Below are 25,370 nucleotides of genomic sequence, written 5' to 3'. Positions count from 1 at the left end.
TCAGCTAGTTGGATATCAACCATTGTTCTTACACGTATTATCACTGGACATTTCCATTTGATATCAACTGGACACCATCTCCATCGTATGTTACCTTGACTAGTAGAGCTCTCTCTGGGGAGGTACTAGTAGAATTAGCTATTGTACATTGAGTATTAATATTGCATTTGACTGAGTCAAGGAAGATTGGAGATTGACCTGGTGGGTAACGTTACCACCAGTGAATGGGGTCTTCTCCAGTAGACTAAACTACACCTGGTCAAAGCCAATAATTTCAGATAAACCACTTTCCTTTTCAAAGAAGAAAAATAATTTATTTTAGGATGGTTTATTGGTTTGTGGATAAATTGTTTTTCAATAGAAAAGAAAAAAAAATATGAAAAGTTAAAAAAAACTACAGTACGATTGAATCCCCGCCTTACATCTCCATGTACAATAGGTCGTCTTTGGAATGCATCTAGTTCTTGTTTATGGTCTTTATCACCAGTCATACGTCTCTAGTGATACAATGTCCTCCATCTTGGAATATTCGATTTGTTGTCCAGAATCATGTGACCAGATAGACCACTCTATATAAAGTTACTATTCTGTAATGGCAAGGTTACTATTGCATTGGAAATAGCTGTCATTGTCCCAGAACCTTTGGAGTTTTTGTGTAGACTCGCAATGTCCAGGCTTGTCTGTTCAGGTCGATGTTTCCTGAAGATGCTTCTCATGGTGGACTGGAAGTTGTTGGTAACAAAACAGTAGACGATAGGGTCCATGCAACTGTTTAGGCTGCTTAGAGTCACTGTGATGTGGTAGACGATGAGTATGACATCACGAGACATGGATTCACTGGCACAGAAGACCACTTGGCTAACGTGTATTGGCGTGAAGCACACCGTGAATATGATGAGGACAGTAATAAGAAGCTGTACGGCCTTCATGCGCCTTTCCCGGCTTTGGTTCATGAGGCTTGACCTGGAGAGGGCCCACATGATCCTCAAGGTGTAGAACGTGATGATGATAAGTGGCACAAAGTATTCGAAGACCGTCAGAGTAAAGAGCTGGAATTGGCAACACAACGGGTGTTTGATGGTCGTGGTCAAGATGGTGAAGGTCACCACGACGGCAAATATCCATATAAATATGCAGATGCATTTGGCATAGTTGGGACTCCTCCACTTTCTTGATGCCTCTACCTGAACGATGGCCATGTAGCGGTCAACACATATACACGTCAGAAAGAGTATGCTACAATACATGTTCACAAAGTAGGTGAAACTGTGGACAAATGAACAGGTTGGGCAAGCTTCAGCGCTGTAGTACATGACGATGCGGGTCGGCAGAGAGAGGCCCACCAGGAGGTCCGTCACTATCAGGTTGATGGTGTAGATGACGGAGGTGGTCTTGGCTTTGGTTCGGAAGCAGAAGACGTAAATGGCCAAGCTATTTAATACTATCCCCACCAAGAAGATGAGGGTGTTAATGATCAGCAGGGCCACCCAGAGCCCGTAAAATCTGTTGTGTAAGGTCTCGTCCAAGTCTGCCAGCTGGTTCGTTTGGGGTCTCTGGGTATTTGATAAAGATGTGTTCAGCCCTAGGTCCCCCGTTGTGTTGGGATCAGATTTTTGGCTGAGAAGGCACTCCATGGTCCTAAAAGGAAGACAGAGAAAAAGTTACACTGGGAAATGGAGACACAATCTTTACATGTCCTATTATTATAGTCTAGATTGAGTAGCTTGCAAAGGTGGGCCCAAAATAACGTTCCTCAGGGGCATCTCAGACCCTTCCAGTTTACAAAGCAAGAAGCGTAAGATGGAGAAGAACAAGTTCTGGCCTGATGGGTGTAATACATTCTAAACTGATTTGCAGATTGAAATTTTTTGTATATTTTTATTTAACATATATTACTGGCCAAAAAATGACTCCTATTCTGTTCAATAAAGGGCAGCAGTGTGTTCTCCAGAGCTGCTCTTCTATTCTAATTTGAAAGAAGAAACTGGAAATTATTTATCAGTATTTAAAGGGGTTCTCCAGACATAGAAAAACATGGCCACTTTCTTCCATAAACAGCTTCTCTCCTGTCCTCCGCTTGGATGTGGGGTTTTGCAGCTCTGTCCCATTGAAGTGAATGGAGCTGAATTGTAATACCACACACAGGACAGAGGTGGTGCTGTGTTTGTTAGAAAACAAATGTGATTATTCTAATCCTGGATAACCCCTTTAAAGGGGTATTCCCCTCAAACACAACTTTTGATATGTTGCTGCCCATGGTGAGACTAACAATTCCTTCCATACTTGCTATTATCTAGTCAGTCTCCTTCCCACAGTTCTGAGCTGCTGCTTTCTGCTGAAGACACAAAAATCTGTGTACAAGCTTTTCTCTCTGTTTCCGCCTCCTTCGCCCTCCCTTTTGAGACAGCTGATGTAAAAACGTCCCTGGCAGGCTGTATCTGCAATATTGTAGCTTCTTTGTAATGGTGGGAGGGATAATCACAGTGAGTTCATCAGCAACTTGACCTCAGAATAACCCTCCCAGCATTACAAAGAAGCTACAATGTTGCAGATAAGGCCTGCCAGGGACTTGTTTACATCATCAATCTCAGAAAGGAGGGGGAGACAGACAGAAAAGCTAACACACAGGTTTTTGTGTCTTCAGCAGAAAGCAGCAGTTGAGAACTGGGGGAAGGAGACCGAATAGATAATAACAAGTATGGAAGAAATTGTTAGTCTCACCCTGGGCAGCAACATATGAAAAGTTATGCTTGAGCGGAATACCCCTTTAAGCCTCTGTGTATTCTGTTTACTGGATTTTTACACAGGAGTGAGGCGGCTTTCAAGCATTGTAGATGTAGCCACATGACAACTCACATGGATTCTTAGTAGAGTCACACATTTCAGTGGAGGGCACAGTCATGTTTGTGGCCTCACTGTAAGGAACGTACCGTATAAGATGTGGAGGAGAAGTTGATGCAGTCAGTGCGGGTCTATTATCTCAAATACACTAAGTTGATGATTGGCGGCACAGAGCGGCACCGTGGAAACTTCATAACAAAAGAGTCCCAAACAAGGACTGGATGGGCCTGGAAACAAAGACAGGCAACAATTACCTTATTATACCAAGTAGAGAACCGGAGCTCAAGAGTATAAACTACAACGTTTAAATTATGACTTCAGGGTATGTGACGGCATAGATACAGTGCATAAACTATATGGTTACATAGACCTCCAACATATCTGACATAGCAGTGGTATTATAGTATTTATATTCCTGTATATAGGAGCAGTATTATAGTAGTTATATTCCTGTATATAGGAGCAGTATTATAGTATTTATATTCCTGTATATAGGAGCAGTATTATAGTAGTTATATTCCTGTATATAGGGGCAGTATTATAGTAGTTATATCCCTTTATATAGGAGCTGTATTATAGTAGTTATATTCCTGTATATAGGAGCAGTATTATAGTATTTATATTCCTGTATATAGGAGCAGTATTATAGTAGTTATATTCCTGTATATAGGAGAAGTATTATAGTAGTTATATTTCTGTATATAGGAGAAGTATTATAGTAGTTATATTCCTGTATATAGGAGCAGTATTATAGTAGTTATATTCCTGTATATAGGGGCAGTATTACAGTAGTTATATTCTTGTATATAGGGGGCAGTATTATAGTAGTTATATTCCTGTATATAGGAGGTAGTATTATAGTAGTATATTCCTGTATATAGGAGCAGTATTATAGTATTTATCACGAACTGGAGAGAATGGAACCGCTGCACATCCCATCTATGGCTGATACTAATGCCGCTAGGCCTATATTAAAAATCAACACCAGAGTGTCTGTATATGAATTGATCAAGCCATATTGCCCCGTGTACCACCGCGCAGGTCCTCTGGTCCACACGGGTCCCTATGCTAACTCCACACCGTGTCGGTCAGCGACCGCCAACCCCGCAAAGCGTGCACGTGCAGGGAAGGGAGGCCATGGAACGGCCCTGCAACCCCAATGTCACAGGGCCAGACCCAAAAAGCCCCACCAAAACCCAGCCAGCACCACCGGCGGGGAAGGCTGCCCCCAAACGACACAAGTATGGATATGGTATTACACTTACCATTGCTGCTCTCACAGAATGGGGAAGACATAGGGTCCAGACATGTGAGCACAGGCATATCCTGCTAACTAATTCTCTCTTTTCTCCGTGTTTTGCACTCCTCCTGGTGAGACCCACATGACCGCAATTAGCAGGAGACACCTGAGTGCACATGGTTTTAATCCCTCCTGTTTTTTCCCATTCTGTTTGCTGCAGCTATGGTGAGCGCAATACCTTATCCAGACTTGTGCTGCTTGGGGGCGACCTTCTCTGCCGGCGGTGCTGGACGGGTTCTGGTGTGGTGTTTTTGGGTCTGGTCCTGTGGCATGGGGGTCGCAGGGCCGTCCCATGGCCCCCGTTCCCTGGCTGTGCGCGCCTGCGGGGTTGGTGGCCACTGACTGGCACGGTGTGGACTTAGTGTAGGGACCCATGTGTATCAGATACCGGCACGAGGTACATGGGGCAGTATGGCTTGATCAATTCATACACAAAATTCTGATGTGTTTTTTATTTAGCCTAGCGGCACTAGTATCAGCCATAGGTGTGAGGTGCAGCACTCTGTTTCTTCCCTGAACCGCATTATAGTAGTTATATTCCTGTATATAGGAGCAGTATTATAGTATATTCTTGTATATAGGAGCAGTATTATAGTAGTTATATTCCTGTATATAGGAGCAGTATTATAGTAGTTATATGCCTGTATATAGGAGCAGTATTATAGTAGTTATATTCCTGTATATAGGAGCAGTATTATAGTATATTCTTGTATATAGGAGCAGTATTATAGTAGTTATATTCCTGTATATAGGAGCAGTATTATAATAGTTATATTCCTGTATATAGGAGCAGTATTATAGTATATTCCTGTATATAGGAGCAGTATTATAGTAGTTATATACTTGTATATAGGAGCAGTATTATAGTAGTTATATTCTTGTATATAGGAGCAGTATTATAGTAGTTATATTCTTGTATATAGGAGCAGTATTATAGTAGTTATATTCTTGTATATAGGAGCAGTATTATAGTAGTTATATTCCTGTATATAGGAGCAGTATTATAGTAGTTATATCCCTGTATATATGGGGCAGTATTATAGTAGTTATATTCCTGTATATAGGAGCAGTATTATAGTAGTTATATCCCTGTATATATGGGGCAGTATTATAGTAGTTATATTCTTATCATTTCCTGGGTGATTTTCTCACATTTCTTCACCATCCTTGTTCTTTCCTTTTACACTACAGTTAAACCACATGAGTCACCTTTTGGAGAGTCCTTCATATATCTGACAATATCCTGTTTGTTCAGATCACCAAATATGGCTGCATAAAAGTCGCAGTCACCGCTGAACGTAGAAGAGAGTCAGAGTCAGATTATAGTAATGACAAATCTCCAGTAAATGACACAGGGCTGAGCTCTCAGGAGTCTTTCCGATTAACTGTTAAGTCTTGTTACAACAAGTAGTGAGACATAACGCCTGCAAGGTCCCAGCAGGGCAGCGCATAGCGGATATAAACAAAATGGATGAAAGGAGGAGAAGCGTATAGGTCCCATATATTTCTATAACCAGAGCACCCTTATTTTTACACAGACAAGTTGAACTAATCCTAGCATCCAATCTCCCCTACATTCTCCATCACATAGCTTATATTGCTGTTGATAAACCTTATTATTGCAGACAGAAGTAGCTGTGGTCAAAAGTCAAAGCTTGACGTGAGAGACAGACAAGAACAAATTGTAGCCAAAAGGCACAAAACTTCAGCTCGCTGCATTGGATGGATCTTGGTTCAAGAAGAATGAAAGTGGAGCCTATATGATGGCTGCCCGTCATTAGAATGGGCTATTACTCAGTCTTTAGGGGGCGCTCTTCAGAACACAGTTAGGAATAGATTCCAACTGCCTGTTTATTCCAGATTTGTTGTGTGCAAAATGGGGTCTGACCCCTTATTAATAAAAGATGTATGATATATATGTGGTGTTGTGGTGGTCTTGTTATTTTGTCCCACCCCTGTACATCTGTATATATGTTAGGCCTTAATCTGCTGTAGATTCTGGGTCATCCCTATCCCTAGGTCCTATAAGTGCACATTCTCTCGCTCTCATGACTGCTGAGTGGGCGGGTCCTTCTGATGTGATGTCAGAGCTGTGCTAAGTGTTCTACACCAATCAGATGTCTCAGCTTTGCTCCTCCTCCTCTCCTTTTATAGCATGAAGGAGAGACACTGCAGCTACTATTATAGGGATCCTTCAGTCAGGGAATAGGGAACTACTGTACATGATCACATCTATCTATTATCTATCTCCTATCTATCTATCTATCTATCTATCTATCTATCTATCTATTATCTATCTATTTATCTCCTATCTATCTATCTATCTATCTATCTATCTATCTATCTCCTATCTATCTATCTATCTATCTATCTATCTATCTATCTATCTATCTCCTATCTATCTATCTATCTCCTATCTATCTCCTATCTATCTATCTATCTATCTATTATCTATCTATCTTTTATCTATCTATCTATTTATCTAATATCTATCTATTATATATCTATCTCCTATCTATTATCTATCTATCTATCTATCTATCTATCTATCTATCTATCTATCTATCTATCTCCTATTATCTATCTCCTATCTATCTGTCTATCTCCTATCTATCTATCTTTCTATCTATCTATCTATCTATCTATCTATCTATCTATCTATCTATCTATCTCCTATCTATCTATCTATCTATCTATCTATCTATCTCCTATCTATCTATCTATCTATCTATCTATCTATCTATCTATCTATCTATCTCCTATCTATCTATCTATCTATCTATCTATCTATCTATCTATCTATCTCCTATCTATCTCCTATCTATCTATCTATCTATCTATCTATCTATCTATCTATCTATCTCCTATCTATCTATCTATCTATCTATCTATCTATCTATCTATCTATCTATTTATCTCCTATCTATCTATCTATTATCTATCTATCTCCTATCTATCTATCTATCTATCTATCTATCTATCTATCTATCTATCTCCTATCTATCTATCTATCTATCTCCTATCTATCTATCTATCTATCTATCTATCTATTCATCTATCTATCTATCTATCTATCTATCTATCTATCTATCTCCTATCTATCTATCTATCTATCTCCTATCTATCTATCTATCTATCTATCTATCTATCTATCTATCTATCTCCTATCTATCTATCTATCTATCTATCTATCTATCTATCTATCTATCTATCTGTAATCAAGGCTGTATTTACCACTAGGCACCCATGGTCCGGTGCCTAGGGCAGTACCTTTCTCGGGGGCAGCACCAGGGAGCAGGTGGAAGGAATTACCTTTTTTTGTTTTTATTTTTTAGTCTCCCAACACCCTTTCAGATTTGCCAATAAATCTGATATCTTTTTGAAAATTTACTTTCATCTGAAATCAGCAGCTTGGACCACTGATCACCAGTCCAGTTCTTCTTTTCCTTGGCCCAGATAAGACGCTTCTGGCCTTGTTTATTGGTCAGGAGTGACACATGGGATGCAACCCTTGTAGCCCATGTCCTGCAGACGTCTGGATGTGCTTGTGGCTTTTGAAGCACTGACTCCAGCAGCAGGCCACTCTTTGTGAATCTCTCCCATATTTTTGAATGGCATTTTCGTTACGATCTTGTTAAGACTTAAGTTCTCCCGGTTGCTTGTGCACCTTTTTCTACCACACTTTTTCCTTCCACTCAACTTCTCATTAACCCCTTAACGACATCGGGCGTATGTGTACGCCCCCGCAGCCTGGTACTTAACGCAAACGGGCGTACACATACGCCCGATGTTTACCGGATCGCTGTGTGTAAACACACGGCGATCCGGTAACGATGGCTGCTGTAATACACAGCAGACCATCGTAGCTTGTCAGCACGGGGGGTGGATTACACCCCCCGTGCAGACGATCGCTGTAATTGGCTGATTTATTCAAATCAGCCAACTACAGCAATTTTCCGGTTCCCGGGTCATCGGTGACCCGGGGACTCGGAATTTAATGGTGATTGGTGCTGTACGAGACAGCACCAATCACCATTACTGTGTATAGTGAAGGGGGCCATGGTGCCACCCCCCAGATCGCCGCTATTGGCCGGCCAAGCCCGGCCGGCCAATAGCGGCGATCAAAGTAAAAATAAATATTATTACTTTTCTCTACACCCCTCAGCTAGTTAGCCAAGAGGTGCAGAGAAAGTGTGTGTGGTGTGCAGGCACCAAACTCACCGGATCCCGGCGTCCGGACGGAAGATCTGCGGTCCCGCGGCGTCCACGTGATTCGTCCACGTCGTCTCCGCTCGGCTCCTGTCGGCTTCGCTCGGCTCTCGTCGGCTTTCGTCGTTTTTCTCCGGATATCTTCGTCCAGGTACTTGTACTGCCCCCTAGCGGCTGACTAGTGTATATAATACACTAATCAGTGGCTTTGGAGTAAAGAGGTTTTTTTTTTTTTCTTTTTCTTCCCAATTTTTTTTTTTTTTTTTTTGCGCCCTTCCACCGCTGAGTGCTGATCAGCATCGCACGTAAGTGCGCCGCTGATCAGCAACTCCTCTTTTTTGGCGTAGGGTTTTTTTTTCCCCCCTCCCCCCCCCCCCTTTTTTTTTCTATATCCTACCGCCACTGTCTGCTGATAAGTGCGGAATTTATCAGCAACTCCTTTTTTGGCGTAGGTTTCCCCCCCCCCCTTACTGTGAAAAACACGTATAAAACACTACATTACACTACACTACCCCACATTACACATTACACTACTTGAAATAAAGTTTTACACTACACCACTACACTACATCACATTTACATACCCCCCATACACCAATCCCCGAATAATGTCCCAGAGAGTGTTTTCGGTGGAGGAGGCATACGCGCTTATTGCCTCCGACACCGAAACAGCCAGTGAGGATGAATGGGGGGATCCTTCTTTCCTCCATTCATCCTCATCATCATTATCATCATCATCATCATCCAGTGATGATGACTATCGACCTAAGCGTCCAAGGAGGACGCCTCGGGCTGCCCGCCAGACACGTCATCCCATCCCGCCCCCTGCTCCCCAGACAGGTGACCCCATCCCGTCCCCTGCTCCCCAGACACGTCATCCCAACCCACCCCCCGCCCCCCAGACACGTCATCCCATACCGCCCCCTGCCCCCCAGACAGGTGACCCCATCCTGCCCCCTGCCCCCCAGATAGGTGACCCCATCTGGACCCCAGACCCCCAAAATTATCAGCCCTGGATTCCTGGCTTTATGGCAACGGCGGGAATCCAAATTAACCCCACAGGTCTCAGAGAAATAGACTTTTTCAAGCTCTATTTCTCTGATGACCTTATCAATTTGATGGTGGCGCAAACAAACCTGTACGCGCACCAATTTATAGCCCAGAACCCCTCCTCTTCTTTTGCTAGGCCCATGGCGTGGACCCCTACTGATGCAGCCGAAATGACAAAATTTTGGGGGCTCCTGCTGCACATGGGCCTAGTAAAAAAACCCACAATTCGGCAATACTGGAGTGGGGATATTATATATAATACCCCACTTTACAGTATGGCCATGGGACGGTTTCGATTCGAAGCCCTCCTAAAATTCTTGCATTACAATGACAATGCAAGGTGCCCCCCACGAGATGATCCCTCGTATGACCGACTGTACAAAGTACGGCCGGTCATAGAGCACTTCTCAGCCAAATTTACTGAGATGTATATCCCAGAGAAATACATCTCAGTAGATGAGTCCCTCCTGAGCTTCAAAGGAAGACTCCATTTCCGCCAGTACCTTCCTAACAAAAGATCGCGGTATGGCGTGAAACTATACAAACTCTGTGAGAGTACCTCAGGGTACACTTACAGATTTAGAGTATATGAGGGTAGGGACACCCAAATCCAGCCCCCAGAATGCCCCCCCATCCTCGGAGTTAGTGGGAAGATCGTTTGGGAACTGATCTTCCCACTGCTGGATAAAGGTTATCACCTGTACGTTGATAACTTTTATACCAGCATCCCCCTGTTTCGGTCACTCGCTGCCCGAGCTACTGTAGCTTGCGGCACGATCCGAAAAAATCAAAGAGGTCTACCAAGTCACCCTGTTAGACAAGTAATGCCAAGGGGGGAGAGCAAGGCCTATGCCTGTGACAATATGTTGTTGGTCAAATATAAGGACAAGCGCGATGTCCTTATTTTGACCACAATTCACAGGAATAGCACCACCCCTGTCACTGTACGTGGTACCACAAACGTGGTGAACAAACCTGATTGTGTTCTAGAGTACAATCAGTATATGGGAGGAGTTGATCTCTCAGATCAAGTCCTGAAACCATATAACGCCACGCGAAAAACCAGAACGTGGTATAAAAAGGTGGCCGTATATCTGGTACAGACAGCGATGTACAACGCTTTTGTGCTGTACCGATATGCCGGCCACCCGGGGAAATTCCTTGATTTCCAGGAAGCAGTAATCAAAGCCCTGATATTCGGCAGCCACGGAGCGGGCCCCAGCGCTTCTGGATATGAAGGACCCCGTATCGTACAGGGACAACATTTTCCAGGTGAAGTCCCCCACACTGGAAAAAAGGGGAGATCCCAAAAGAAATGCAGAGTGTGCCGTAAAAGGGGGATCAGGAAGGACACCACTTACCAGTGTGACACCTGTCCTGATCACCCCGGCCTCTGCATAAAGGATTGCTTCAAGGCGTACCACACGTCATTGGAGTTCTAAATTTTCTAAATTCTGTCCCTTATTCCTATTTCAGGGGTCACGTTGATCCAGGGATTAGTCTGATTGCCAATATGGAGTCGGGAAGGAATTTTTCCCCTGTGATGAGGCTACTGTCGTCTGCCTCACGAGGGTTTTTTGCCTTCCTCTGGATCAACACAGGTTGAATTTGATGGACACCTGTCATTTTCAACCTTATAAACTAATAATTGGCCTAATACCCCCAAATAAATTAGAATTGTCCCTTTTTCCCAGCTAAGTAGGTATGGCCGCCATTCCCATTAGAGGATGCCATGATGCAATTAGAAAGCCTCTGTGCGGCCAGGACAGTAGAAACCCCCCACAAGTGACCCCATTCTTGAAACTACACCCCATAAGGAATCTAACAAGGGGGGCAGCGGGTATATGGCCCCCTGGTGACGGCCACATTTGGGACGTGAAAATGAAAAAAATGGTATTTTTCATCTTCACAGCACATGTTCTACATATGTGCCCGTCACCAGTGGGGTCCATATGCTCACTGCACCCCTTGTTAGATTCCTTATGGGGTGTAGTTTCCAAAATGGGGTCACTTGTGGGGGGTTTCTACTGTCCTGGCAGCACAGGAGCTTTGTAAATGTGACATGGCCTCCATCCTCCATTCCAGACTCTAAATGGTGCTCTGTCCCTCTGGTAGCTTACCCTGTGCCCATATGGCACATTATATCCACATGTGGGGTATTTTCGTACTCAGGGGAAATTACCCTACACGTTTTGCATTTATTTTCTCTTTTAACCCCTTGTGGAAATGAAAAAAATTAAGGCTAGACCAACATTTAGTGTAAAAAAAAAAAAAAAAATTACACTAAATCATTGATCTAGTCTTTATTTTTTCTTTTTCACAAGGGGTTAAAAGATAAAAAAAACACTAAATGTGTAGCGCAACGTCCCCCAAGTATGAAAATACCCCACATGTGAACATAAAGCACCAGGCGGGTGCAGGGTAAGCCTCCGAAGGGAAGGAGCGCCATTTGGCTAGAATGGATGGTGAATGCCATGTCGCATTTACAAAGGCCCTGTCTTGCCAAGACAGTGGAGGCCCCCCAAAAGTGACCCCATTCTGTAAACTGCACCCCTCAAGGAATCTAATAAGGGGTGCAGTGAGCATATGGACCGCTTGATGACTGGCACATTTGTGCTGTGAAAATGAAAAATGGAAATTTTTCACTTTCACGTTACATTGTTCCCTATTTGTGCCCGTCACCAGTGGGGTCCATATGCTCACTGCACCCCTTGTTAGATTCCTTGAGCGGTGTAGTTTCCAAAATGGGGTCACTTGTGGCGGTTTACCATTGTCCTGGTAGCATAGGGCCTCTGTAAATGCAACATGGCCCTTGAAATCCATTTCAGCCAAATCCAGCCTCCAAAAGCCAAATAGTGCACCTTCCCATTGGAGGCTCGTCTTGCGGCCGCATGGCGCTTTATGTGCACATGTGGGGTATTTCTGTACTCGGGACAAACTGCTCTACACGTTTTGTGGGTTTTTTCTCTTTTAAACCCTTGTGAAAATGAAACATTCACGGCTAGGCCAATGTTTTAGTGTTAAAAATTTTATTTTTACACAACATCGTTGATCTAGTCTTGACATTTCTCATTTGCACAAGGGGTTAAAAGAGAAGAAACAGAACAAAACATGTAGAGAAATTTCCCTCGAGTACGGAAATACCCCACATGTTGACCTAAGGCGCTATGCGGCCGCAAGACAAGCCTCCAATGGGAAGGAGCGCCATTTAGCTTTTTGGGGCTGGATTTGATTAGAATGGATTTCGAGGGCCATGTTGCATTTAAAAACTCCCTGTGTTGCCAAAACAGTGAAACCCCCCCACAAGTGACCCCATTATGGAAACTACACCCCTCAGGGAATGTAACAAGGGGTGTAGTGAGCATATGGACCCCACTGGTGACTGGCACAAATGTGGAACAATGTGGCGTGAAAATAAAATATTAAATTTTTTTACACTATAATGTTGGTTTAGCCTTGAATTTTTCATTTTCACAAGGGGTTAAAAGAGAAAAAAAACACACAATGTGTAGAGCAATTTCCCCCGAGTCCGTAAATACCCCACATGTGGACATAAAGCGCCATGTGGGCGCAGGGCAAGCCTCCGAAGGGAAGGAGCGCCATTTGGATTTTGGAAGCTGGATTTCACTGGAATGGATTTCAAGGGCCATGTCGCATTTACAGAGCCCTCGTGCTGCCAAGACACTGGAAACCCCCCACAAGTGACCCCATTCTGGAAACTACACCCCTCAAGGAATCTAACAAGGGGTGCAGTGAGGATATGGACCCCTTGATGATGGGCACATTTGTGCCATGAAAGTGAAAAAATGAAAATTTTCCCTTTCACGTCACATTGTTCCACATTTGTGCCCGTCACCAGTGGGGTCCATATGCTCACTGCACCCCTTGTTAGATTCCTTGAGGGGTGTAGTTTCCAGAATGGGGTCACTTGTGGGGGGTTTCCAGTGTCTTGGCAGCACGAGGGCTCTGTAAATGCGACATGGCCCTTGAAATCCTTTCCAGTGAAATTTAGCTTCCAAAATCCAATTGGCGCTCCTTCCCTTTGGAGGCTCGTCCTGCGCCCCCTTGGCACTTTATCGCCACATGTGGGGTATTTCCGTACTCGGGAGAAAATTCGCTACACATTTTGTGTCTTTTTTTTCCTCTTATCCCTTTAAGAAAATGAAAAATTGAAGGCTAGAACAACGTTTTAGTGTAAAAAATATTTTTTTCTTTTTTCACGCCATATTGTTCGGAAAATCTGTGAAGCACCTGTGGGGTCCAAATGCTCACCGCACCCCTTGTTACATTCCTTGAGGGGTGTAGTTTTCTAAATGGTGTCCCTTTAGGGGTGTTTTTTAGGTTTTGGCACCCCAGAGCCTCTGCCAACCTGAAGTGGTACAGTCAAAAATGACCAAATATAACGGAGGCATTGAAATTCACTAGGCGCTCCCTTATATCTGAGGCTTGTGGTTGCGTCAAATAGCGCAATAGGGCCACATATGGGGTATTTCTATAAACTGCACAAACGGGGCAATCAATATTGGGGTGAATTTCTCTGGTAATAGGTTTATAATTATGAAAAATATTGGATTACAATAAAATCTCTGCACAGAAAATTAAAATTTTCAAATTTCTTACACACTTGGCTTTTATTTCTGTGACTCCCCTAAAAGGTTAAAACACTTTCTGGATATGCTTTTGCAGAGTTTGGGGGGTTCAGTTTCTGAAATGGGGTGCTTTGTGGGGCTTTCTAACATACAGGCCCCTCAAATACACTTTGAACCTGAACAGGTCCCTAAAAATATCTGATTTTGAAATTTTACTGAAAATTTGGAAATTTGCTGCTAATGTTTTAAGCTTCCTATCATCTAAAAAAAATGAAAGATAGTTTAATAAATGCCGCCAACATAAAGTAGACATGTTGCTAATGCTATTTAATATATAATTTATGTGGTATAACCACTTTCTGTATACGCAAAAAAGTTTCAAAGTTGGAAAAATGCATTTTTTCACATTTTTTCACATTATTTGGGTTTTTTTCATAAAGATTTGTTATGAGTATCGACTCCAATTTACCAGAAATGTAAAGTACAATATGTCACGAGAAAACAATCTCAGAATCAGCCGGATAGGTAAAAGCATCCCGAAGGTATTAATGAATAAAGTGACACTGGTCATATTCATAAAATTTGTCTCTGTCATTAAGGCCATTTCAGGCTCTGTCCTTAAGGGGTTAATATGCTTTAATCCCGCACTCTGAGAACAGCCAGCTTCTTTAGCAATGAACTTTTGTGGCTTACCCTCCTTGTGGAGTGTGTGAGTGACTGCCTTCTGGACATCTGTCTAGTCAGCAGTCTTCCCCATGATTGTGTTGCATACTGAACCGGACTAAGGGACCCTTTAAAACACTTAGGAAGCCACTGCAGGGGTTTTGGGTTAATTATTAAAATTTTCTGAAATACTGACTTTTAGGGTTTTTCTTGGCTGTAATCCATAATCATCAACTTTAACAGAAATAAATGCTTGAAAAAGTTCACTCTGTATGTAATGACTCTATAGAATATTTGAGGTCACTTTTTGAATTGAATTACTGAAAAAAAACAACTTTTGTTGATAATCTAATTTATTTCAAACCACTGTAGTTTTGCTATATCACATAGACTGAAGTTATATCCTCCCGGCTACCTACTGTACCTAGCTTCATACCGAGACAGTGTCCCTGCTCAATTGGAATCTACCTGTTATACAAGTTAACCCCTTAAGGACCGGAACAATTTTATTTTTGCGCTTTCGTTTCTTCCTCCTTGTGCTTAAAAGGCCATAAACTTCCATTTTATCACCTAGGGACCCACATGAGCCCTTATTTTTTGCGCCACTAATTGTACTTTGCAGTGACAGGCTTAATTTTTGCATAAAGTACACTACGAAACCAGGAAAAAATTACATGTGTGGTGACATTGAAAAAAACCCCCCTGCATTCTTTTAATTCGGGGAAGTTTCGTGTTTATGCCTTTTGCCCTAAGGTAAAACTGACTCGTTATGCATGTTCCTCAAGTTGTTATGATTACAGCGATGTGTAATATATGTTCCTTAATATCGCTCTATACACATGCTTATAACGCTTTTATCGTTTGGTCTATCGGTACCTTGATTGCGCATATGTGACTTTTTGATTACATTTTTGATTTTTACTACAATTTTTCTGGATTTGATGCGACCAAAAATGCGCAATTTTGCACTTTGAAATTTTTTGGCGCTTACGCCATTTGCCGTGAGAGATCAGGAATAAAATAAATTAATAGTTTGGGCGATTACGCACGCGGCGATACCAAACATGTTTATTTATTTATATTTATAAAATGGGGAAAGGGGGGTGGATTCAAACTTTTATTAGGGGAGGGGATAATTTTTATTAATAATTTTTTTTTTTTTAACATACATACTAGAAGTCCTCCTGGGGTTAGGGTTATTCCCCCTGGGGTTACGGTTATTCCCCCCTGGGGTTAGGGTTATTCCCCCCTGGGGTTAGGGTAATTCCCCCCGGGGTTAGGTTCAGAGCTCTAGCCAGGTGTCAGGTTGTAGTCTGTCTAGAGAAGAGATAACGCCTGTTTTTTGAGTGACACACCTCAGTAGTTATGCGCGTGGTAACCAGAGAAATAGGAAGCACCCTTGCTTATGTCTAGGATGCTAACTTCTGGACAGTCACCCCCTAGAAAATAGAGGGACTGATTTACAGTAGAGCACAGATGCAAGTAAGCTGCTCTCTACTGACTACATTCGAATATGAGGGAAAACTTTCACTAGTTAGCTTCACCCAGAGACAGAGGCCTCGGACTTGTACTACCTCGCAGGACGGTAGGCAGAAGACAGTCAGATAACACAGCTTTATCTAATAATCACAGATAGGATCCTAATAAAACTTAACCTTTAATAGTAATCATATTAAAATATATCAACACCTATAGTGTGCAAAAAACCTCCACCATAAAACATCTGGACCCGAAGTCCACACGCCAATATACAAAATTAATATCAGCCTAATGAGACGCTGGTCAATCTTATACAATGAATGGTTCCAATAATAAATAGATACAAAATGTAAACCAACTCAATAAAGTGCATTCGTCTGTAGATTGGCCAATAAGATAGAGGAGCTGATCAGTATATATGGATAGGTGGTGGGAGTAACAGTCCCTATAGATCCCTATAGGTGCCCCACACTATCCCTGCTCGCTCAGGGTGTAGCGTGGTGATCGCCCTAAGAAGGACGGCCCCTGCCCCGTGCTACCCCTAATGCCACTCACCATGTATTATCCCTACCTATTTAGGGGGTCACAGAATGGCCGGTTGTTCACGTTGTGTGAACATAGCCTTACTTTTATTCTTCCTCTACCTCAAGTTGCCTGTTGAAAGATCTTCTGTTTTATTGCACTAAAGTACCTAAAACAATGTTGTATTTTTTGTATTGGATAAGCTTAAGAAAAGTTCAAGCATTGTCGGGACTTCATCATCTCTGTCACCGCACCTTGGACCAGTTCTACCAAAGATCTGGTTGCCCCTGTGTCCGGGGCTGAGTGCTACCACTCCTGGCCACCATGACAAGTCGCCCCAAAACACCAGAGCTGACTGGCTGGTAGAACACCAGCGACCAGCGCCCTGGGCCGTGGTAACCGAGTGCATATAGATGAGCCTGCAGGCATAGCGTACATACAGAGACTGTGCAGATGTTGGGCGGTGATGTATGCTCAGTGTATCTGGATGTGAGATGAAGAATCAGTACAATCCCATAAAAAAGCCCGGAGAGAAGAATCCGCTGTGATCCTCGCTATAAACAAGAGCTGAAAGCGGCCGCAGAAATGTAAATTCAGGAACATGGCGGAGAGAAAGTTATCTTAAGGGTATAAACCCACACACCGTATATGCAGCGTATTTACTGCTGCGATACGCAGCAAACTCGCAGCAAACTCGCAGCAGATTAGATCTAAATAACTGAACACAGCATCAAATCTGTACCAACAAATCTGCTGCGTATTTGTTGCATATCTGCTGCGTATACGGTGTGTGGGTTTATACCCTAAAGCAAATACAGTCCTGGCGCGCTGTGATCTGTCACCGTCTCTATAGACTCACAATGGAGAGCGTCTCCTGCAGAGAGACAGAGGAGACAGAAAGCTGGGGAGTAATGATAGGTGTGATCACCCCGACCCATCAAATCATTAAAGATAGGAAGTTCCCTTTAATTTTTTTTTCCCAATGAATGTTTTAGTGTTATGATGTCTTGGAAGTGAAGGCGGGATTGTTCACCTGGGACCCGAAGATGATGAGGAGGACACCAGGGAAACGAGGAGAGGTAAGAACAGGCTGATTGTTATATTATCCCTATTGGCAGCAACGTATAAAAAGTTATTTTTGAGCGGAATACCCCTTTAAAGCCTCTCGCTATGGCTGTATCAGAAGTTACATCACAGATGTAACAGCAGCAATAAAAAATGATAATTCATTATACAAATAATACAACTTTTTATTCATTATCAAACACTGTCACAGCAGTGACATCACACAATAATACCAGCAGTGACATCACACAGTAATAATAATACCAGCAGTGACATCACCCAATAATAATACCAGCAGTGACATCACCCAATAATAATACCAGCAGGGACATCATCCAATAATACCAGCAGTGACATCACACAGTAATAATAATACCAGCAGTGACATCACACAGTAATAATAATACCAGCAGTGACATCACACAGTAATACCAGCAGGGACATCACCCAATAATAATACCAGCAGTGACATCACCCAATAATAATACCAGCAGTGACATCACAACATAATAATACCAGCAGTGACATCACCCAATAATAATACCAGCAGTGACATCATCCAATAATACCAGCAGTGACATCACCCAATAATAATACCAGCAGTGACATCACACAGTAATAATAATACCAGCAGTGACATCACACAATAATAATACCAGCAGGGACATCATCCAATAATACCAGTAGTGAAATCACCCAATAATAATACCAGCAGTGACATCACCCAATAATAATACCAGCAGTGACATCACCCAATTATACCAGCAGTGACATCACACAGTAATAATACCAGCAGTGACATCACACAATAATACCAGCACTGACATCATCCAATAATAAAACCAGCAGTGACATCACACAGTAATAATAATACCAGCAGTGACATCACACAATAATAATACCAGCAGTGACATCATCAATAATAATACCAGCAGTGAGATCACCCAATAATAATACCAGCAGTGACATTGCACAGTAATAATAATACCAGCAGTGACATCACCCAATAATACCAGCAGGGACATCACCCAATAATAATACCAGCAGTGACATCACCCAATAATACCAGCAGGGACATCACCCAATAATAATACCAGCAGGGACATCACCTAATAATAATACCAGTAGTGACATCACCCAATTATACCAGCAGTGACATCACACAGTAATAATACCAGCAGTGACATTACCTAATAATAATACCAGCAGTGACATCATCCAATAATACCAGCAGTGACATCACCCAATAATAATACCAGCAGTGACATCACACAATAATACCAGCAATGACTTAACACAATAATAATACCAGCAATGACATGACACAGTAATAATAATACCAGCAGTGACATCACACAATAATAATACCAGCAGTGACATCACACAATAATAATACCAGCAGTGACATCACACAATAATAATACCAGCAGTGACATCACACAATAATAATACCAGCAGTTACATCACACAATAATACCAGCAATGACTTAACACAATAATAATACCAGCAATGACATGAAACAGTAATAATAATACCAGCAGTGACATCACATAATAATACCAGCAGTGACATCACTCAATAATAATGCCAGCAGTGACATCACATAATAATACCAGTAGTGACATCAAATCCATGATAGCATATAATGTTGTAGTTCCTGTTTTCTCTGCTCAGCCAGCAGGGGGCAGATGTTACCTTAATAAAAGCGCTATCTGGAACTAATCTGAGCTGTTCTTCTCCATGTATCTGGCAGTATGACCTATAACCATGGGAAACCTTGTATCATACAATGTCCCTACAGCCGGGGAATAGTGAGGAATACTTCAGGTTTGTAGGGTAAAATGAGTCCAGAATTTACTCCTATATGGAATAATAGTCATTTGAGTGAATTCTTGAAGATTGTTAAAGATGGGGAATTTATTTCATTTACAGAGTGTAAAAATATATTTCATCTAATTGATGCCCACACGTTTTGGTATGTTTAAGCTAAAAGTGCTTATGTACATACACATACGTACATAGAGATATATGGGAGGTTGAGGGGCACAAAATTATTGATTAGATTAAAGAGGAAAGCACGGGTAGAAAATTCCTGGGCCCGATATATAAGAAACCGGTGTGGAACACAGGGACAACTTGAGGTTAAAATGGGAACGTCAGATAGGGGATATGCCGAGGGCGATATGGTCTAATATTCTGAGAAGTACTAAGCCCTCATGCAACGCGGCCTATAGAATGATTCAATTGAAGATACTATATAGACAGTGGTGTAGCTACCATAGAGGCAGGGTAGGGAGTTGCTATGGGGCCCATGCAGGAGGTGGGCCGGGGGAGAAGGTAAGAACGTGTGTCCTTCTGCTTAACCCCTTATGTACTGCAGTGTGTAAGTGACCCAATGTTTACTTACATGCTGCAACACAAAAAAAGGGTTAACAAGCATAAGACAGAGATCTCAGCTTCACTGCACTGATAACCTCTGACCTCTATTCTCCAGGTTTGCAATCAAGTAGGAAAGGAAAATGTGCAGAGCTCCTTGCAGAGGTCAGGGGTAATCTTTGCACCAGCAGTAAAGCAGATATCTCCTTGTCTTCTGAACACTGGGTCACTTACACACTGCAGTACATAAGGGGTTAAGCAGCAGGTAGTTTGCTCCTGCACCTATGTATTTAACCATAAGGGCTCCTAATGGGCCCTTATAGGTAAAAACAGTCAACTGACAGAGCAAGCAGCCATTGGCTCTGTGCTCTGCCAGTCACTCTTGTGGCTGCAGCCAGGATTCTGCCACAATAGATTACATTGTTTGGCCACATCACAGAGCATACTATCTATCTATCTATCTATCTATCTATCTATCTATCTATCTATCTATCTCCTATCTATCATCTATCTATCTATCTATCTATCTATCTATCTATCTATCTAACTCCTATCTATCATCTATCTATCTACCTATCTACCTATCTATCATCTATCTCCTATCTATCTATCTCCTATCTATCTATCTATCTATCTATCTATCTATCTATCTATCTATCTATCTATCATCTATCTCCTATCCATCTATCTCCTATCTATCTATCTATCTATCTATCTATCTATCTATCTATCTATCTATCTATCTATCTCCTATCTATCTATCTATCTCCTATCTATCTATCTATCTATCTATCTATCTATCTCCTATCTATCTATCTCCTATCTATCTATCTATCTATCTATCTATCTATCTATCTCCTATCTATCTATCTATCTATCTATCTATCTATCTCCTATCTATCATCTATCTATCTTCTATCTATCTATCTCCTATCTATCTATCTATCTATCTATCTATCTATCTATCTATCTATCTATCTCCTATCTATCTATCTATCTCCTATCTATCTATCTCCTATCTATCTATCTATCTATCTATCTATCTATCTATCTATCTATCTATCTATCTATCTATCTATCTATCATCTATCTCCTATCCATCTATCTCCTATCTATTTATCTCCTATCTATCTATCTATCTATCTATCTCCTATCTATCTATCTATCTATCTATCTATCTATCTATCTATCTATCTATCTATCATCTATCTATCTTCTATCTATCTATCTCCTATCTATCTCCTATCTATCTATCTATCTCCTATCTATCTATCTCCTATCTATTTATCTCCTATCTATCTATCTATCTATCTATCTATCTATCTCCTATCTATCTATCTATCTATCTATCATCTATCTATCTTCTATCTATCTATCTCCTATCTATCTCCTATCTATCTATCTATCTATCTATCTATCTATCTATCTATCTATCTATCTATCTATCTATCTATCTATCATCTATCTCCTATCCATCTATCTCCTATCTATCATCTATCTATCTCCTATCTATCTATCTATCTATATGAGTAGTGCTTTGTGTTGTGCATAGGGGAGGGGGGGGCCCTTAAAATTTTTTGCTATGGGGCCCTGTGAATCCTAGCTACGCCCCTGTATATAGAGTGTACTATTCTCTGATGAATCTATTTATAAGAGGCTGCAAGACATCTGTGGCGCGTCCTACATGCTTTAAAGATCAGGCAGATTTTTATCATTTACTATGGGAATGTGAGAAGATTCAGAATTTGTGGTTAAAAGTTAGAGGTTTTTTGAAAGATAAGCTAGGTATTGATCCTGGTGAGGACTTGGGGGAAATTATATTGGGAGAAAATCCGCAGCAGCAGCTTCGGAGCAGCCTGTCTGAACTGACAGACCGCTCAGCCAATCACTGGCCGTGGCCAGGTCTGTCAGTTCAGATAGGCTGCTCCGAAGCTGCTGCTGCGCCCGGGATCGGGAGAAGGAGAAGACCTGCAGCCTGGATAGGTAAAGTATGAAACAAGGGCTGCAAGGACATCGATAACAATGTCTCTGCAGCCTTCGCTAAACGATTATCGGGCTGTGGAAAAGGCCCAGTAAACGAGCGCAGATCTAGCAGTATTATAGTAGTTATATTCCTGTATATAGGAGCAGTATTATAGTAGTTATATCCCTGTATATAGGAGCAGTATTATAGTAGTTATATCCCTGTAATAGGACCAGTATTATAGTAGTTATATTCCTGTATATAGGGGGCAGTATTATAGTAGTTATATTCCTGTATATAGGAGCAGTATTATAGTAGTTATATTCCTGTATATAGGGAGCAGTATTATAGTAGTTATATTCCTGTATATAGGGGGCAGTATTATAGTAGTTATATTCCTCTATATAGGGGGCAGTATTATAGTAGTTATATTCCTGTATATAGGGAGCAGTATTATAGTAGTATTATTCTTGTATATAGGGAGCAGTATTATAGTAGTTATATTCCTGTATATAGGAGCAGTATTATAGTAGTTATATTCCTGTATATAGGAGCAGTATTATAGTAGTTATGCGGTTCAGGGAAGAAACAGAGTGCTGCACCTCACACCTATGGCTGATACTAGTGCCGCTTGGCTAAATAAAAAACACATCAGAATTTTGTGTATGAATTGATGAAGCCACACTGCCCCATGTACCTCGTGCCGGTATCTGATACACATGGGTCCCTACACTAAGTCCACACCGTGCCAGTCAGTGGCCACCAACCCCGCAGGCGTGCACAGCCAGGGAACGGGGGCCATGGGACGGCCCTGCGACCCTCATGCCACAGGACCAGACCCAAAAACACCACACCAGAACCCGGCCAGCACCGCCGGCGGAGAAGGTCGCCCCCAAACAGCACAAGTCTGGATGAGGTGTTGCACTCACCATAGCTGTGGCAAACAGAATGGGAAAAAAACAGGAGGGATTAAAACCATGAGCACTCAGGTGTCTCCTGCTAATTGTGGTCATGTGGGTCTCACCAGGAGGAGTGCAAAACACGGAGAAAAGAGAGAAACAAAATGCGGTTCAGGGAAGAAACAGAGTGCTGCACCTCACACCTATGGCTGATACTAGTGCCACTAGGCTAAATAAAAAACACATCAGAGTTTTGTGTATGAATTGATCAAGCCATTGTCATTGTAGTCATTGTAGTAGTTATATTCTTGTATATAGGAGCAGTATTATAGTAGTTATATTCCTGTATATAGGAGCAGTATTATAGTAGTTATATTCTTGTATATAGGAACAGTATTATAGTAGTTATATTCCTATATACAGTATAGGAGCAGTATTATAGCAGTTATATTCCTGTATATAGGAGCAGTATTATAGTAGTATATTCTTGTATATAGGAGCAGTATTATAGTAGTTATATTCTTGTATGTAGGAGCAGTATTATAGTAGTTATATCCCTGTATATAGGAGCAGTATTATAGTAGTTATATTCCTGTATATAGGAGCAGTATTATAGTAGTTATATTCTTGTATATGGGGGGCAGTATTATAGCATTTATATCATTGTATATAGGAGCAGTATTATAGTAGTTATATTCTTGTATATAGATGGCAGTATTATAGTAGTTATATTCCTATATATAGGGGGCAGTATTATAGTAGTTATATTCCTGTATATAGGAGGCAGTATTATAGTAGTTATATTCTTGTATATAGGGGTCAGTATTATAGTAGTTATATTCCTGTATATAGGAGCAGTATTATAGTAGTTATATCCCTGTATATAGGAGCAGTATTATAGTAGTTATATTCCTGTATATACTAGCAGTATTAGGCTATGTTCACACTACGTATATGTCCGGCCGCATATTTTCGCGGCCGGACATATACGTGTTAAACTCTGGTCGGGAACTTACGCAAGTTGCGGCCGGCTACGTATGGACCGCGAACTTACGCCCGTAGTCAACGTACGCTTCCCGAGCGCCCTACGTAGCGATCTGACAGCGGTATTTTACTTGGAAATCTTCGCCTAGCCCCGGACACCCCACAGAACCTTTTGGATCGGCACAAAAAGCTTGCAAAATGAAGAAATCACCACTACGTACGGGACCGCGTGTGACGCTACGGGCATAAGTTACGGCATTTTCGTCCTCAAACAATGGTCTGGTTCATTTCTTACGGCGCCGCGTACGATCCGGGCGTAAGTTCGTACGTAGTGTGAACTGTGCAGCCGTACATCGTATACTTTCTATTGTACGCAAACTATGTAAGTCTCCTGCCGCTTATTCACGGAACGCGCTACGTCTGGAGACTTACATAGTGTGAACATAGCTTTATAGTAGTTATATCCCTGTATATAGGAGCAGTATTATAGTAGTTATATTCCTGTATATAGGAGCAGTATTATAGTAGTTATATTCTTGTATATAGGAGCAGTATTATAGTAGTTATATTCTTGTATATAGGGGACAGTATTATAGTAGTTATGGCACAAGCAGGGAGATGCAAGAAATCCGAAGCACTCACCGGGTTGTAGTAGTCCTCAGCAGTTTATTACATAGATCATCACATTCGGCGTGAAACGGTTGTTTGCAGAGACGCTCCCGCACCTCCTCCATCTTCCCCCCTCCCTGTGATGATCTATGTAATAAACTGCTGAGGACTACTACAACCCGGTGAGTGCTTCGGATTTCTTGCATCTCCCTGCTTGTGCCATTTTACACTGTGCTTTCTGCCGTTGCACCCCGGACTCAGTCTGATACACTGATAGTGTATGTCTATCCTTATACGCCTCGCTTGCATTTACTAGCCCTATACACCGATAGTGCGGGCACTCTCTTCTTTTGTTTGATTATAGTAGTTATGTTCTTGTATATAGGGGCAGTATTATATTAGTTATATTCCTGTATATAGGAGCAGTATTATAGTAGTTATATTCTTGTATATAGGGGCAGTATTATAGTAGTTATATTCCTGTATATAGGAGCAGTAGTATAGTAGTTATATTCCTGTATATAGGGGCAGTATTATAGTAGTTATATTCTTGTATATAGGGGCAGTATTATATTAGTTATATTCCTGTATATAGGAGCAGTATTATAGTAGTTATATTCCTGTATATAGGGAGCAGTATTATAGTAGTATTATTCTTGTATATAGGGAGCAGTATTATAGTAGTTATATTCCTGTATATAGGAGCAGTATTATAGTAGTTATATTCCTGTATATAGGAGCAGTATTATAGTAGTTATGCGGTTCAGGGAAGAAACAGAGTGCTGCACCTCACACCTATGGCTGATACTAGTGCCGCTTG

The 25,370-nt window shown here is 41.6% G+C and overlaps 1 protein-coding gene across 1 annotated transcript in view; it reads right to left on the bottom strand.

The window, feature by feature from the left end:
* Nucleotides 1-287: 287 nt before the first annotated feature.
* The window catches only part of GPR20 (G protein-coupled receptor 20), a 51,034-nt gene continuing 25,951 nt past the window's right edge, over nt 288-25,370 (bottom strand). Inside the window, exons 2-3 of the mRNA XM_069959806.1 lie at nt 2,931-3,068; nt 288-1,638 (exon numbers count right to left, since the gene is read on the bottom strand). Of these exons, the coding sequence (XP_069815907.1) occupies nt 570-1,634 (1,065 nt within the window). The 5' untranslated portion in view covers nt 1,635-1,638; nt 2,931-3,068 and the 3' untranslated portion in view covers nt 288-569. The remainder of the gene's footprint in view (nt 1,639-2,930; nt 3,069-25,370) is intronic.

Source organism: Dendropsophus ebraccatus, chromosome 2 (genome assembly GCF_027789765.1).
Source record: "Dendropsophus ebraccatus isolate aDenEbr1 chromosome 2, aDenEbr1.pat, whole genome shotgun sequence".
NCBI lineage: Eukaryota > Metazoa > Chordata > Amphibia > Anura > Hylidae > Dendropsophus > Dendropsophus ebraccatus.
The sequence above is the reverse complement of the archived record's forward strand: the minus strand, read 5'-3'. Positions and strand labels throughout refer to the sequence as shown.